The sequence below is a fragment of the Tachyglossus aculeatus genome, chromosome 22, assembly GCF_015852505.1.
Source record: "Tachyglossus aculeatus isolate mTacAcu1 chromosome 22, mTacAcu1.pri, whole genome shotgun sequence".
Taxonomy (NCBI): domain Eukaryota; kingdom Metazoa; phylum Chordata; class Mammalia; order Monotremata; family Tachyglossidae; genus Tachyglossus; species Tachyglossus aculeatus.
In genome coordinates, this window is record NC_052087.1 from 29,023,877 (window position 1) to 29,038,593 (window position 14,717).

General features: G+C 49.9%; 1 protein-coding gene across 3 annotated transcripts in view; it reads right to left on the minus strand.

Moving 5' to 3' along the window:
• Positions 1 to 2,612: 2,612 nt before the first annotated feature.
• Positions 2,613 to 14,717, minus strand: part of CKAP5 (cytoskeleton associated protein 5) — a 98,926-nt gene continuing 86,821 nt past the window's right edge. The window contains exons 33-44 of one of the 3 annotated variants that reach the window (XM_038764028.1): positions 14,591 to 14,614; positions 13,538 to 13,711; positions 11,942 to 12,062; positions 10,804 to 10,983; positions 9,608 to 9,795; positions 8,801 to 8,876; positions 6,315 to 6,503; positions 6,082 to 6,219; positions 5,172 to 5,255; positions 4,920 to 5,079; positions 3,478 to 3,629; positions 2,613 to 3,324 (exon numbers count right to left, since the gene is read on the minus strand). In XM_038764028.1, the coding sequence (XP_038619956.1) occupies positions 3,079 to 3,324; positions 3,478 to 3,629; positions 4,920 to 5,079; positions 5,172 to 5,255; positions 6,082 to 6,219; positions 6,315 to 6,503; positions 8,801 to 8,876; positions 9,608 to 9,795; positions 10,804 to 10,983; positions 11,942 to 12,062; positions 13,538 to 13,711; positions 14,591 to 14,614 (1,732 nt within the window). In that variant the 3' untranslated portion in view covers positions 2,613 to 3,078. The remainder of the gene's footprint in view (positions 3,325 to 3,477; positions 3,630 to 4,919; positions 5,080 to 5,171; positions 5,256 to 6,081; positions 6,220 to 6,314; positions 6,504 to 8,800; positions 8,877 to 9,607; positions 9,796 to 10,803; positions 10,984 to 11,941; positions 12,063 to 13,537; positions 13,712 to 14,590; positions 14,615 to 14,717) is intronic. The other 2 variants (XM_038764026.1, XM_038764029.1) reach the window with 2 other exon arrangements.

A 14,717-nucleotide genomic window follows, 5' to 3' on the forward strand; every position in this document is an offset into this window, starting at 1 on the left:
GTCTTAAGTCTCAGTCTTGTTGCCAACTTGGACTTCCCAAGCGCTTAGTACAGTGCTCTGCACACAGTCAGCGCTCAATAAATACGATTGATTGATTAAGGGGAAGACAAAACAGATTTTATCCCCGTTTTGCAGCTGAAAATGAGGAGGAAACGGAGGTACGGACAAGTGAATGGACTTGCCCCAAGTCCGCAAGGCAAGGAAGGGGCTAGAGCTGGGCCGAGAACCAGGTCTCCCACCTCCTGGTCTTTCAATCAATCGTATTTATTGAGCACTTACTGTGTGCAGAGCACTGGACTAAGCGCTTGGGAAGTACAAGTTGACCCTGATGCGTATAGTTCCAGGGGACACGTGGGTGAAAGGAGAGGCTTTCCCTATTTGCCTCTACAGCGTGGCCCAATGGGAAGAGCACGGGCTTGGGAGTCAGAGGTCATGAGTTCAAATCCCTGCTCCACCAATTGTCAGCTGGGTGACTTTAGGCAAGTCACTTCTCTGGACCTCCGTTCCCTCATCTGTAAAATGGGGATTAAGACTGTGAGCCCTCCATGGGACAACCTGATCACCTTGGATCCTCCCCAGCGCTTAGAACAGTGCTATGCACATAGTAGGCGCTTAATAAATGCCATTATTACTCTACAGAGCGGTCTGTGGCCTACACTAGCTTTGTAGGTTGAGTCGTCAAGATAGATGGAAGGAAGCCCAGGGTGTAGCTTTTAAAAGGATTGTTTTGTAGGCTGTGAGATCGTCTCTAGATGGTAAGCTTGTCACGAGCAGGGGATGCGTCCACCAACTGCTATATTGTATTGTCCCGTTAACCGAGTAGTGCTCCGCACACTCTAAGCACTCAAATACCATTGATGGATTGTGTTTTCAGAGATAAAATGGCTCTTTTTTTCCCAACTCAAAGCATTGAGAAAACTTTTCTCCTTGATTCAAATTCCAAAGGACAGACATTGCTAATTAAAAAAAAAAAAAAAGCTCAATTTGCAGAATTGGCACCCATCTCCTCCTACTAAAAGGCTCGACGGTGAAGAGGTACCTGAAACCAGAGACCACGTTGCTTTAGGATTCACGGGCTGCATTAAACTGTTATTCAACCACTTCTGCAGGGCCTCTGAGCTTCGGGAAATAAGATGAAGGTTCAGATGAGAAGGGCATTGAGGAAAGCAGGGACTTGTAGCCTTTTCCCCGGGGAGGGACCCAGAGAAAAGGCTGAAGGAAGTTGGACCCTACCTTACTAGAAGCAGCATAAAGAGAGTCAAATTTAGGCGGTATGGGCCTCTGAGCTTCAGGAAATAAGATGAAGGTTCAGATGAGAAGGGCATTGAGGAATGAAAGCAGGGACTTGAAGCCTTTTCCCCGGGGAGGGACCCAGAGAAAAGGCTGAAGGAAGTTTGACCTACCTTACTAGAAGCAGCACAAAGAGAGTCAAATTTAGGTGGTATGGAGGGAAAGAGATGAATAACGGTACGTAAGAGTCACTCCCTGGAAAAGAGCAGGGGACAGAGAGGAAGGAAAGTCTTTGTGCATCTGGTAGAGACAGAGACAGTGTCAGAGACTCTCAGCTGGGGCTGTTCCTTGGCTGCTGACTTCTCTCGTTCTCCCTGCCTGTCCCCAGGACAAGGACAGTACAAGCTACTGCCAGTCTTGAAATCACATAATCCGAGAGGCAAAAGATATGTTGCCAACTTGTACTTCCCAAACGCTTAGTACAGTGCTCTGCACACAGTAAGCGCTCAATAAATACGATTGATGATGATGATGATGAAAAGAAGAGACCGCGGGGCTGAGAAGATACAACCGAAGGCCAGGCGGGGGCTGGAGAAGGGCTACCACTTTTAAGAAAATGGAATCAACGCCCCCGAATAGCGTTCTTGAAGGGAGATGATGTATTGCCGTCTCCTCAACCGACTCCGGTCTCAACAGCCATGACTGGTTTAAATCTGTTCCTTAATCCTCGTTAAGGAAAGTGGCAAAGTCCTCCCCGTGGGTAGGGAGGGCGCAGCTCAAGGGGCTGTGGGCAACACAACCCGAGAACTAAACTTGGTTTCTAGATCTACCAGACGAGCCTGAAAGAGCAGCAGTAGCCGTCATTGCCCTCTTTTCTCCAAGCAGCGGTCTTTTTCTACTATTATATGGGTGGTGGGTACCGACCTTCAACAATGTACAGAAATGACCCCAGTCCGCAGAGCAGGAGCGCGTTGTTCGCAGGTAGCCGATGGGGGGAAGGAGTTTAGGTGCCCAAGTAAGAGTGGACAAGGCGGGAGTGAGAGGCGGGGAAGCAAAGGCCGGAGGGGACACGTCACAGCCGAAGCTCAGGTGGCCCGGACTTCAAATGAGATCTCAGTCCTGAGGGAGAAGCAAATACGAATGTTCTCAAGAGGGAGGAGGAGGCGACAAAGACGTCCCTGCTCAGGCAGTTGCTAGGGAGTGGGAAGAGCCGGAAAGAGCGGATCCTTGCATTTCGGAAACCCTCTGCGGGCTGGGAGCCGGGGATGAGACGGAAATCCCGGGGCGGCAGTCGGTGGGGCTCTCGGGGCCGCCTGAGCACGAGGCCGGCGACCGTCAGAGCTGCCTCTGCTGCCCAGCCGTGGGGCCTCGGGGAAGACGGCTGGAGTTAATGCAAACTTTATTTACAAAAGACACTTAAATTAGTTCAGATCATGCCATGCGTCCATACAGGGTAGCCCGCCCCTTCGGCTTACAGGGAGAAGAGCTCGTAGACTCCAAGAGAAGCTACCGAAGAGTTTCTAAGAGGCAGGAGCTAAGAAATAGTAAGACAACTTTACAGATAATAAAAGGAGGAGACCCTAGTCTGAGCGGAGAGGAGGGTGGCTGTTTACAGGTCTGTACACTAAGCTAATACACAGACAGTCTTCTAGAGGCGGGATGCTCACAGAGAGAAGCGGAATATGTACAAATACTTGGGCCACACTAGCTCCATCCTCCCCCAAGATCCATGGTAATATACAGGAAATCAGTTTGTATCGACTAGGCCTGGGCAAGGCCACTTGAAAACTACGAAGACTTCTAGTTGAGTAAACTCAAGCTGCAGGGGGACCCGGGCAGGGGGGAGCCTCATTTGCGGCTGCTCTTTATTTTCTCCAGTCTTTTTTTCAAGTCATCAATGTTGGTGGCTGTGGAAGTGGAGGAGGGGGTGGGGCCGGCAGAGTGGGTCTGGTTGGAATCCAGGTCCAAGTGCTGGTTCTGCTCTCTGGACTCCCGGAGCTGAGAGAGCTTACTGTGGATCATGTCTGTGGAGGAGGCAACCGTGGGGACCGCTGGTTTGGAGAGCAGGGAGGTCAGGGGAGGCCTGTCGTCTTGCTACGGTGGCGGGAGGGAGACAAGGGAGAGAGAGAGAGAAGGAGAGAAACAGGGCTGAAGCGGGATCGGGGCAGGCTTGGTTACCAAAGGATGAGGGAAGAGCTGAGCTCCGCCTGCCCCGCCTCCCCCCGCCCTCTTGGGAGGGAAGGTTACCTTCGCGTTATCCAGCCCACACCGCTGCCGGAGGATTTTTAGCCTCTCCAGGTAGACGGACGGCCCCAACTCCTCTCCGTTCGCATTTCCCGCTGAGGACACCGTGCTGGTTGGAGTGGGGACGCACGGTACCTCCGTTGGAGGGGAGATCCCTAGAACGAGAGATGGAGCAACAACAATGAGGAAACAGGCTCCTCGGGTCAGCTCTTCACACGCCTAGCCAGGTTTGAAACCCTCCTAAAATCGCATCTCCAGGAGGCCTTCCCTAAGCATTTCATTTCCCCTAACCGCCCACCCCTCACCATTGACCAGACACTCTGCTGTGGGGCCGGGGAGAGTGTCGGGGTACGCGGCCCTAATGTCCAATCAGTTGTATTTACTGAGCACTTACTACGTATAGAGCATTGTACCAAGGGCTTGGGAGAATGCAATACGACAGAATTAGCGGACACATTTCCTGCCCCAAACGAGCGTACAGCCTAGAAGACAGACGGTAATATAAATAATTTATGATGTGTAATTTCAAGATACGTACAAAAGTGCTATGGGGTTGGGGATGGGGCAGATATCATGTGTCCAAATATCCAAGCGCTTAGATGACGCAGAAGGGAGAGCGAGCCGGAGAAAAGAGGGAAGCCCTCTTGGAGAAGACGTGACCGTAATAATGCTTTGAAGGTGGAGAGCGCGGTGGGCTGGCGAATATGATGGGGGAGTGGGTTCCAGGCTAGGGGGAAGATGTGGGAAAGGGAAAGGGATAGCCGAGATCGGGGCACAGTAAGATGGCACGTGGAGCGTGCGGGCTGGGCTGCAAGTGAGGAGATTAGTGAGGTACAGGAGGGGAAGGCAAACTGACAATGTCTTCAAGCCAATGGTAAGGAGTCTGTTGGATGCAGAAGTGGATGGGCAGCCAGTGGAGGTTTTTGAGGAGTGGGAAGACAGACGGAACGTTTTTGTCGATAAATGCTCCGTGCAGCCCAGTGAAGTCATTTTACTCTTCTATTTCCCCTATTTGTACTTTATTTTCTTGTCTGTCTCCCCATGCAGGCTGTAAACTCCTTGTGGGCAGGGATTGCATCAACCAACTCTACAAACCTGTCCTTTCCCGAGCACCGAGTACATCGCCGTGTACACGGTCAGCGCTCCGTAAATACTACCGATGGATAGATTCTCTCCGTTGGGCGTTTTCCTGGGCTGGAAAACGCCGACTGCTTTTCCTTCTTTCTTGCCCCCAGACTTTCTGGTACCCGCCTCTCGACCTCTTTCGTGGGCTGTGGCCCCTAGCCTACGGTTACCACCAGGCAGCCAGACTGGCCACACCCACTGCATTGCCAAGGCATGCCAATCGGCGGGGATTCGGCCAAGTTGGAAATCCCAGGAATGCCCATGTACCCCGTATTTCCACCAGGTACAGGGAGCTCCTGGGATTCCCGGAGGAAGCTAACCTGTAGAAGGGGCAATGCGTCCTTTGCCCTCTCTCTCCATCTCGATCAGCCGGAGCCCTCGCTCTACATAGCTCTGGAAGAACTGGGAGGAGTTTTTCAAGAAGGGCTCAATGTCCGCGTCGGAGTATTTCTTCTTATACTCGTACAGCTCTGCTAGGCCCTGAGAAAGGAAACGACGGCCCTGCTGTCAGCAGCCACATCCAACCCCTTTTCTTTACGTGCACTCCCATCTGCCTTGTTAGCCGCTCTCACCTCTTTAGTGTTCTCTTTGGAACCGATCTTCTTAAAGATTTCCGCTAATAAGTCGTTCACTTTGGCTTTGGAGGACTTTTCATCCTGCAAGGTGAACCGATGCTACGTTAGGTGGCTGAAATTTCGGTTCCCAGCCTGCAGTCCAGAGCTAACTCCTTGAGGTCACTGATGACGTAGCCAGGCCCAATACGGGGCGCTTCTGAGACGGCCCCATGCTGAGACCACCCCACAAGGGAGTTCAAGAAAGTTCTAGGTGAGGCCCCACTCGGCTTGCCCTACCCGTGTACCAGTCCGGATTACGACTGTTTTGAAATTCTTCATCCTTGGAGACAGGGACCGCCCCTTCTACAAAGTCTGGCCAGATCCCGCCCACTATGTAGCCATTCCTGACTACAATTCAGAAAAGCTGGAAACCCACCATTAAAATTCCCGGGGACGGAAGACTTAATCATCTTGAGATTGGGTATGACACATTGGAGAGGAGGCAACTTTAAGGAGTTCGTGCCAGCTGCCCCCGAATCAGGAGTCCCGGGAATCCCACCCCTAGGCTGCTGATGTTGTGGTGGCTGACCTCTGCCTTCCAGAGTTGGCCTGGTTCAGGAATGGGAATGGGGAGGATGGATAGGAAAGATGGCCAATTCGTGACACCCCCAACCCCGTGACAAAGACACACCCGCGAAGCCACAGACCTATCGCCATCCCAGGACGGTGTTCCACAGATCACCGACCCTTGGGGGCACAGGGACGGGGACCCTAAGACGCTCCCATCCTTGAGCTCTGAATTCAGACTAAAACGGACAGCCTCTAACAAAGGGGCTGATTTTCGCTCAAGTTCCCCTTGCATTTCCCTGGGCAGAATTGGTCAGAAGCAATTCCCTTCTCCCGCTAATTTCTACGCTAGATCACTCACTACGCGAGAAGCTCCCTTCTCGGTCTCCTTATCAGACTTGCTTCCAGTCTGGTCCATACTGTGCTTCATCAACCTGCAGAGATGCGCCTCCAGTTCAGATTCATTTTTGTTGTCTATCATTGTGAGGTGATCCAGAATCTGAGGGAGACAAATATGGTCACAGAAGATAGAAATGCCCTTTCTGGGCTTCTCTCGGGAAAGGACACAAGCTTTTGTGCGTCCTTCTGGCTCACCTTGGGCCCCTTGAGCTTGCACAGGGTGTGCAGGAGGGTTTTTAGGGTTCTTATTGGGAATTCGCTTTTGCACTGCTTCAGCTTCTCCTTGGGGAAAACCTTCATGAAAATGTGGATGTCCAGCAGGATCCGATCCAGATTGATACTGTTGATCGTTTCGGGGAGTAGCCGCACCATTCTCCAGAGGCACTGTTGCAAAAGAGCCGAGGTCTTATTATCATTATTATTATTATTTTTTGACACTCACCTGCATGGCATGAACTGCTGTAATATTCCTTTCTGGCATTTGCAAATGGCTAAAAATTGCAGATTTCTTTCAGTGGGCATCATGGTGGTAAAGTAGCCTTGCTCAAGTTAGAGAAACATTCCAAAACTTAGAATAACCAGATAAGGGTCTTGCATTGGAACCAAGACCATCACAAGAGAAAAACTAACTTTGAGTGGCGGTGCCCAAGGAAATCTCAAGATGATTCTCAAAGTGGGGGAAAAGGGAAATCTCCCAAGAAAAACACGGACATTTTAAAATTACCCAATTTTCCAGGTATCAGAGTCTAAAATAAACGTTGATTCCGCTGATAACAGAAGAGGTTTGGACAGTGAATCAATCAATCCTATTGCTTTGTTGTCTGTCTCCCCCCTCTATCAATCAATCGTATTTATTGAGCGCTTACTGTGTGCAGAGCACTGTACTAAGCGCTTGGGAAGTACAAGTTGGCAACACATAGAGACGGTCCCTATCCAACAGCGGGCTCACAGTCTAGAAGGGGGAGACAGAGAACAAAACAAAACATACTAACAAAATAAAATGGAATAGATATGTACAAGTAGAATAAATAGAGTAATAAATACGAACAAACATATATACATGTACTGTGGGGAAGGGAAGGAGGTAAGGTGGAGGAGGCGGAGGGGGCGAGCCCGTTGTTAGGTAGGGACCGTCTCTATATGTTGTCGACTTGTACTTCCCAAGCGCTTAGTCCAGTGCTCTGCACACAGTAAGCGCTCAATAAATACAATTGAATGAATGAATGAATGAATGAATGAGTGTGAGAGACAGACAGCGAGACGGAGACACAGAGAGAAGCACGATTTCCACCACCACCTCCCAATTTCTGGACCACACACCACCATGCTGATTTTGTGTTGAAGAAATGCGCAGCGCTTAATAAACACCACTGATAGATTAAAATCCCTGTGGCTAGAAAGCTCCTCAGGCTAAGGTGATCAGTGTCCAAGAGCAAGCTGGGATTAGAACCCACGTCCTTCTGATGGCCAGGCCCGGGCTCTATCCACTAGGCCACGCTGCTTCTCTAATCACCCGTCTACTTGTTTTGTTTTGTTATCTGTCTCCCCTTTCTAGACTGTGAGCCCGTCGTTGGGTAGGGACTGTCTCAATAGTGATAATAATAATAATAATAATGGCATTTATTAAGCACTTACTATGTGCAATGCACTGTTCTAAGCGCTGGGGAGGTTACAAGGTGATCAGGTTGTCCCACGGGGGGCTCAGAGTCTTCATCCCCATTTTCCAGATGAGGTAACTGAGGCCCAGAGAAGTTTAAGTGATTTGCCCAAAGTCACACAGCTGACAATTGGCGGAGCTGGGATTTGAACCCGTGACCTCTGACTCCAAAGCCCGGGCTCTTTCCACTGAGCCACGCTGCTTCTGCAGGTCCGGCCCCGCGCCTCACTATATGTTGCCGGTTTGTACTTCCCAAGCGCTCAGTCTAGTGCTCTGCATACAGTAAGCGCTCAATAAATACGATCGAATGAATGAATGAAAGAATACAACCACTCCCCGTAGGATGGGGAAGGAGGAGAAGAGAGGAGGTGCACATCTTTTTCCCTTCTCTGCACGGGAGATGAGTTTATATCAAGGGGAGAGGAGTGACTGACGTGGGAAGAAGAGAAGGGATGAGAAGGTGGTTAGTTGATGGTCTTCTACAGTAGTAATAATAATAATAATAATAATAATTATGGTATTTGTTAAGTGCTTACTATGTGCCAAGCACTGTACTAAGTGCTGGGGTAGATAAAAGGTAAGCAGGCTGTCCCATTGGGACTCACTGTCTTAATCCCTATTTTTCAGATGAGATAACTGAGGCACAGAGAAGCTAAGCAACTTGACCAAAGTTACACAGCTGACAAGTGACAGAGCTGGGATTAGAACCCACAATCAATAAATCAATCAATCGTATTTGAGCGCTTACTGTGCGCAGAGCACTGTGCTAAGCGCTTTGGAAGTACAAGTTGGCCACATATAGGGATGGTCCCTACCCAACAGTGGGCCCACAACCTGATTCCCAAGTCCACGCTCTTTCCACTAAACCACACTGCTTAAATTACACCTCCCCACCCCCCAACACAACACACACACAAACCCCGGTTCCGGTTAGTTTTCCGGCCCCCCGGCGTCTTTGTACAGTTAGCGAAAGCGATGACACTTTGGAAATGGGAGAAAAAGCGCCGCCCCAGTCAAAACTAACCTTCATGACGAGCTCTGAGAATTTGGGAGAACTTGCTGTTGCTAGTAAGCTGTCCTGGAGCAGAACAAGCAGGGCACTGGAAAAGAAATTGCAGGGTTAAGAGTCAGTCCAAACCTCTGCTCCAATTCCAATCACAGCGAATTCAGAAGAGCAGCTACAGCCTGCTGGGCCACCGGCCTTCATCTTCTTTCTCTGCCCACCTATACCCACTATTCGTTTACTGAGCTCCGGGGATCTCTGGCCAAGTTTGGTCAAGCCACTAACACAGAAACCGAGCAGAGTTTTAAAAAGTCCCACTTCTGCACACGTTTCAGAACCGAAAAGCTCTGGGCCTCCAAACTCTGAGAAGCCTTGGAAGCGGGATGGGACATCAGCAAGTCGTTATTTTCACTGTCACAGGGAGCTGGTCAATTCCCCTGAACGAAGATGCCGCCTTCTACCTTGGGGGTCCCGCTAGAAGGGAAACCTTCCCTAGGGTGGCCAGGTTATCAACTGGCTAAGCTTTCTAGCAGCTTCAGTCGCTCTTCTAGCACACAGAAGAAAACGGATTCCATTTATTAAACCCAACACTGTATCGTAGCTGATTATCTTGTATCTACCCCGGCGCTTACCTCACTGCCTGGCACAAAAGCGCTTAATAAATATCTTTATTATTATTGTTTTTATGATGATGACTATCACTACTGAACCCCTGGGACAATGAGAATTTCTCTATCACGAGGTGACACCGCCCGAGGGGTGAGGGTTCCTGGGGAAGGAGAAAGCCCTCGCCAGGCTACCCGAGTCTCCGGGCAGAGGCATACACACCTCAGGATGTTGGTCTGGTCAGACTTCTCCAGGACCTTGACCACTAAGAGGTTAACCGACCGGATTACTTGCTGCCCCTCTTCGAGGTCTTCAATGCGCGAGTCCAGCATCAGAGTAATGAGGCCGTGCATCAGGTCTTTCAGCACGCCGGTGGAGGCTTCCCGGGCCAGGCTCTCGATCTGAAAGAGCTGTCCATTCCCGTACAGAAGTTTAAAAGTGGACGGGAGGAAACAGGGGTAACGAAGGAGACAGAAGCTACCCTTGGCACACCTAGCCGGACAACAGCAGGGCTGCTTTGGGAAGACAGACTGAAGTAGCCACGGGACGCGGCAGATTGTGAGTCCCCCTCTCCCCCCGCCCTCCCCCGACGAGGGACCCTGTGTGATTCCCTCCCACTGGTAGGGACTGTCTCTAGATGTTGCCAATTTGTACTTCCCAAGCGCTTAGTACAGTGCTCTGCACATAGTAAGCGCTCAATAAATACGATTGATGATGATGATGATGATGGTGGTGGACTGTGGATTCTTTCCCAGCACGAACTCTCAGTGCCCACAGTAAGCACTTATTACTACAATTATTGTGCCTGGGGAAAAATAAGAGCTGAAGATCTTGCTTAGGGGTGACACTTGAAGCCTTTGAAGGAGGCAAGATTAAAGACAAGCCAAGGGAAACACTTATTTCTACAGCACACAGAATTTGTTACTACAGGAAATTGTGTAGGCGGACGATTTTAGAGGCGCAAGTTCCGGTACGTACCAGTATGTACGTTCTGGTATGTACTGGTATCTTATGTACCAGTCCTGGTACAAAATGAATGGGTTAATAATAATAATAATAATGATAGCATTTATTACATGCTTACTATGTGCAAAGCACTGTTCTAAGCGCTGGGGAGGTTAATAAGGTGATCAGGTTGTCCCACGGGGGGCTCACAGTCTTCATCCCCATTTTACAGATGAGGTAACTGAGGGCCAGAGAAGTTAAGTGACTTGCCTGAAGTCACACAGCTGAGAAAGGGGAAATGAGGTATGTTGGAAGGGCCAGGGAAGATTTCCATTACTGACTGTTGTGAGGTACGTCCACTCCTGACCAAGAGGATGGGTAACAACGGTCCTGTGGCATCACCGTGGGGAGACCGAATAGCTGACGAGGCGGACCGGGAGGCTGCCCGGATCTGGCCTTTCTTTGATTCTTACCGAGATCATGTTTCCGATGATACAACTGTACAGTTTAATAATTTCATCCTTCTCCAATTTCTCATCTGCCATGTGTGTGTTGTAGATAAGTCGGAGCTGCATGAAGGTTGCGATCAGAAACTGGTCGATGTGGCCAGACATTGCTTCTGCTTTGTCTTCCTGTCTCAGGACTTCATCGATCTGAACAACGACAACAAGAACCCCAAGCTTTTTTAAAAGGCAAGGTCTTCCCAGCAGCACAGTGAAGGCTTTTCAAGAAATTTCTTGGGGCAAAAAAGAGAAAAAAAAGATTCTATCTAGCAAATTTCTTCCCTAGACAAAGAGGCAGCGTGACCTTGTGGAAAGAGCACGGGCCCGGGAGCCAGGGCGTCTGGATTCTAATTCCAGCTGTCACTTGCCTGTTGGGTGACCGTGGGCAAGTTACTCAACTTCTCTGTGCCTCAGTTTCCTCACTTGAAAATGAGGATTCAATACCTGATCCGCCTTCCACTTAGATTGTGGGTCCCTATGGGATAGTCTTCTAGACAGTGAGCCCACTGTTGGGTAGGGACCGTCTCTCTATGTTGCCAACTTGTACTTCCCAAGCGCTTAGTACAGTGCTCTGCACACAGTAAGCACTCATTAAATATGACTGAATGAATAGGGACTGTGTCCGACCTGATTCTCTTTAGGACAATGTTTGCCACATAGCACTTAAGACACCACGATTATTATTACTATTACAAGGCAATTCCAAATACCTTATTGAAGGCCAATGGTTCAACTTAACAGTAAAATCCAGGGACTTGATTTTCAGAACGAAAAGACTCACAGAAGGCTGGGGTCTTTTTTCTACACTACTTTTTGAACATCATCTTGGTACACAGAGGCCTAACCAGATTGCTGACCAACCTGTCCGGGTCAGGGGAAAGACATCCCACTGAAACTTTCCATGGTCAAACACTCAAATAACAGGGGTCAATTTCATCCCCAGAAAAAGGTGAAGCACAGAAGGAGAGCTAGTCAAACCTGAGCCCCTGGAGGCAAGTGACAACTCAGAAGCAGAGGTTTCCTACGCAACTGATACTGCAGCTTCATTAATGCATATTTATCACTTTTGCAGTTGTTACAGCTAGTGTTTGCATTTCATTGCACTTACCTGTGCCAGAGCTTGAATGCTAGCACTGATGTCTCCACTGGCTACTTGGGAGATAACAAAATTGATTGTGGATGCTGTATTACTGTGCATGTCATCGAAGTGAGGGGAGACGGCTCGGATTCTAAGCGGCAGGGAAAGGGGGAAAAAATCATCAGGCTCTGATGTTCAACGTGCGCTGAGCTCAAGTACATTCTGCCCCCGTGTGTAACTTTTTTTATTTTGAACTCTGTCTTACGCTAAGAGGAACGTTTTCATGAGAGCCAATGGTGAACATTTCCAACACGTTGGTCTCTTGTTGCTGAAACAAAGCCTTTCCCGTACCCCTAACCGCTGCAAATCGGTGTTTCTAGAAGAACATTTTGAGGACTACCCCCTTTTTAGAATTAGGTTCCTCCTTTAACTGATGCATCCCTCTGCTCCAGCTGGGACTTGCTTCCCCCTTCTCCCCCTCCAGCCCAACCTCCCCATCTCTTCCTACTGGCCAGGTCTCTACTGGCTGTCTAGCTGGCCATCCCACTTTATGTACGGTGCCTCGCTCCTGCCCCAGTCTCGAGAAGAGAAGTTGTGACATCTGGGGGAAGGGGAGGACAGTAGGATGGGCGATAGTCGGCGAGGAGTGGCGGGGTCACAGAAGATCACTTAAAACGTCAAGTCTCTAATCCGGCCCAACTTACCCCATGCCCTGCAGACCCTACTTGCTCCTTTTAAGCCTCACCTCGCTAACCCGGACGGTAGTTCTGCTTCAGTCACCTGGATCCCGATTACCCAAGAAGGGCTTCTAATTTAAGGCAGGCTCTGGAGCTGCAGTCTAGTAGGCACCAGAGCCTTTTATTGCTGGTCACGTGAGCAAGATCGCTCGTCTCTGGGAGCTCAGAGCTCTGTGATTCCGGAGCTGAAGTTTAAATGAACTGCCCCCGCCACCTCCTCCCTACAGCTATTTTAGGCTGGAAAACAAGCCCGGGTCCTGACATTGGTCCCCAGAGTCGGCACAGCCACCTCTCCCCACTTCCTCTTTCCTCACATGTAGCTCCATTCGATGGAGGCAGCGTGGCTACGTGGAAAGAGCCTGGGCTTGGGAGTCAGAGGTCATGGGTTCTAATCCCGGCTCCCCCACGTCTGCTGTGTGACCTTCTGCAAGTCACAACATCTGTGAGCCCTGAGGGGACAGATACCCTCATCTGTAAAATGGGGATGAAGACTGTGAGCCCCAAGTGGGACAACCTGATCACCTTGAATCCCCCTCAGTGCTTAGAACAGTGCTTTGCACATAGTAAGCGCTTAACAAATGTCATTATTATTATTATTATTACCCCAACACCCTCCCGGTACTTTTCGCTGCTCAACAACTCATCCCACACCTCCTCTCTCCACTCCCTCTGGGGCAGCAACCTCACGATAGCGAAGGTTGTTCTAAGAGGGGGCCTGATTTGCTTCCCTGCCAATGCTTGGGATCACAGAGTCACTGGCCTGAAAGCGAAACAGCAAAGGTGATGGTAGCCATAGCTACCTAAAGGAAACCCCCAAGGGACTGCATCTGGGACATACTCATCTGGGTGGCGAAGACAAGCTGCTTGGAAGGGGAAACGTTTAACTCACTTGGGCTCAGGGATCAGGATGGGCTCAAAAATATCATCCAGTTTGTGCTGGACGAGCGCTGGCATTTCGCACCGGACTGTGCCGTTGTCATTCTCGATCTCATCTAGGTCCAGCTGGAATTCCCGGGGCACCGTGTGCGCGGCTTCCGAGTGCCCGCCCATATTGCGAGCTTGGCTAGGGGAAGCAAAACGGGGTTAAACTGCACCTCCGGGTCCCTTTACCCAGCAGCAAAAGTCACTCCCACCAGCTGCCCCCAAGTTCTCAGACTTCACTCAGCATCCCCCACCTTTTTGGTCTGAGCCCGTTTCGAGTCTCACCGGCTCCGGGAGTTTGAAGAAAATAGGTGCCGATCCATTGGCCTATCAGGAGTCATCTGACAATGACCGGTACTTCTTTCAGTTCATTAAAGACAGACCCGATCTGGCAAACTTTTATTACTGTCCTGAATGGGATCGAGATTCAAAGCTATCTTTGTTGAGTTCCGTGATACCCAGCAGAAGACTCAAAAATTATTTCTCCCAGGTTTGTGGGGGTGGCGGGAGAAGAGGGGGCAATGAGAATGCTCCATTCAACTGCCTCCGGGATTCCTGGTGTCATTCTTTACAGTCTGTCGGTGACCCATTCCATTAAAACCCTTAGACAAGATGGTCCAGACTGCTCATTTTGCAGTGGTAATATCAGTTCACTATATGCCCTCCACCCCCTCCCCACCCAATGGCACAGCCGTACTACTCCTAACCAAGTCTGGGCATTCACAAGGCCAATTTAGGATCGAATAATTACTGGCCAGTCCAAAGACAGAGTCTGGTTTCCCCAAGACCAATCGGACACGCAGACAGGAGCCGGCCCAAAACATCGGCCACCACACTCAAGGTTGCAACGTTCGGGCAAAGGATGCTCGTGGGTGAGGCGCCGTTTGCCCTGTAAATTTGCAGGCGGCCTACCGTGGTTATCGGCTCTAAGCCAATCACCCTCCGGAGGGGATGAAGCCAACTCAGAAGTTAGAGAGAGACAAGAGCCCTGCTATCAAAACAGTGAGCAGTCAGTACTTACATCCTATAAGTGCGATACATAATTCTGTCCATGGAGAAGCAGTGAAAGAAGGCACAAGACCATTTAGAAGAGATTTTGGAGACAAAGACCAAAAGACAATGAAGACAGAAAAGACGCAAAACACGCC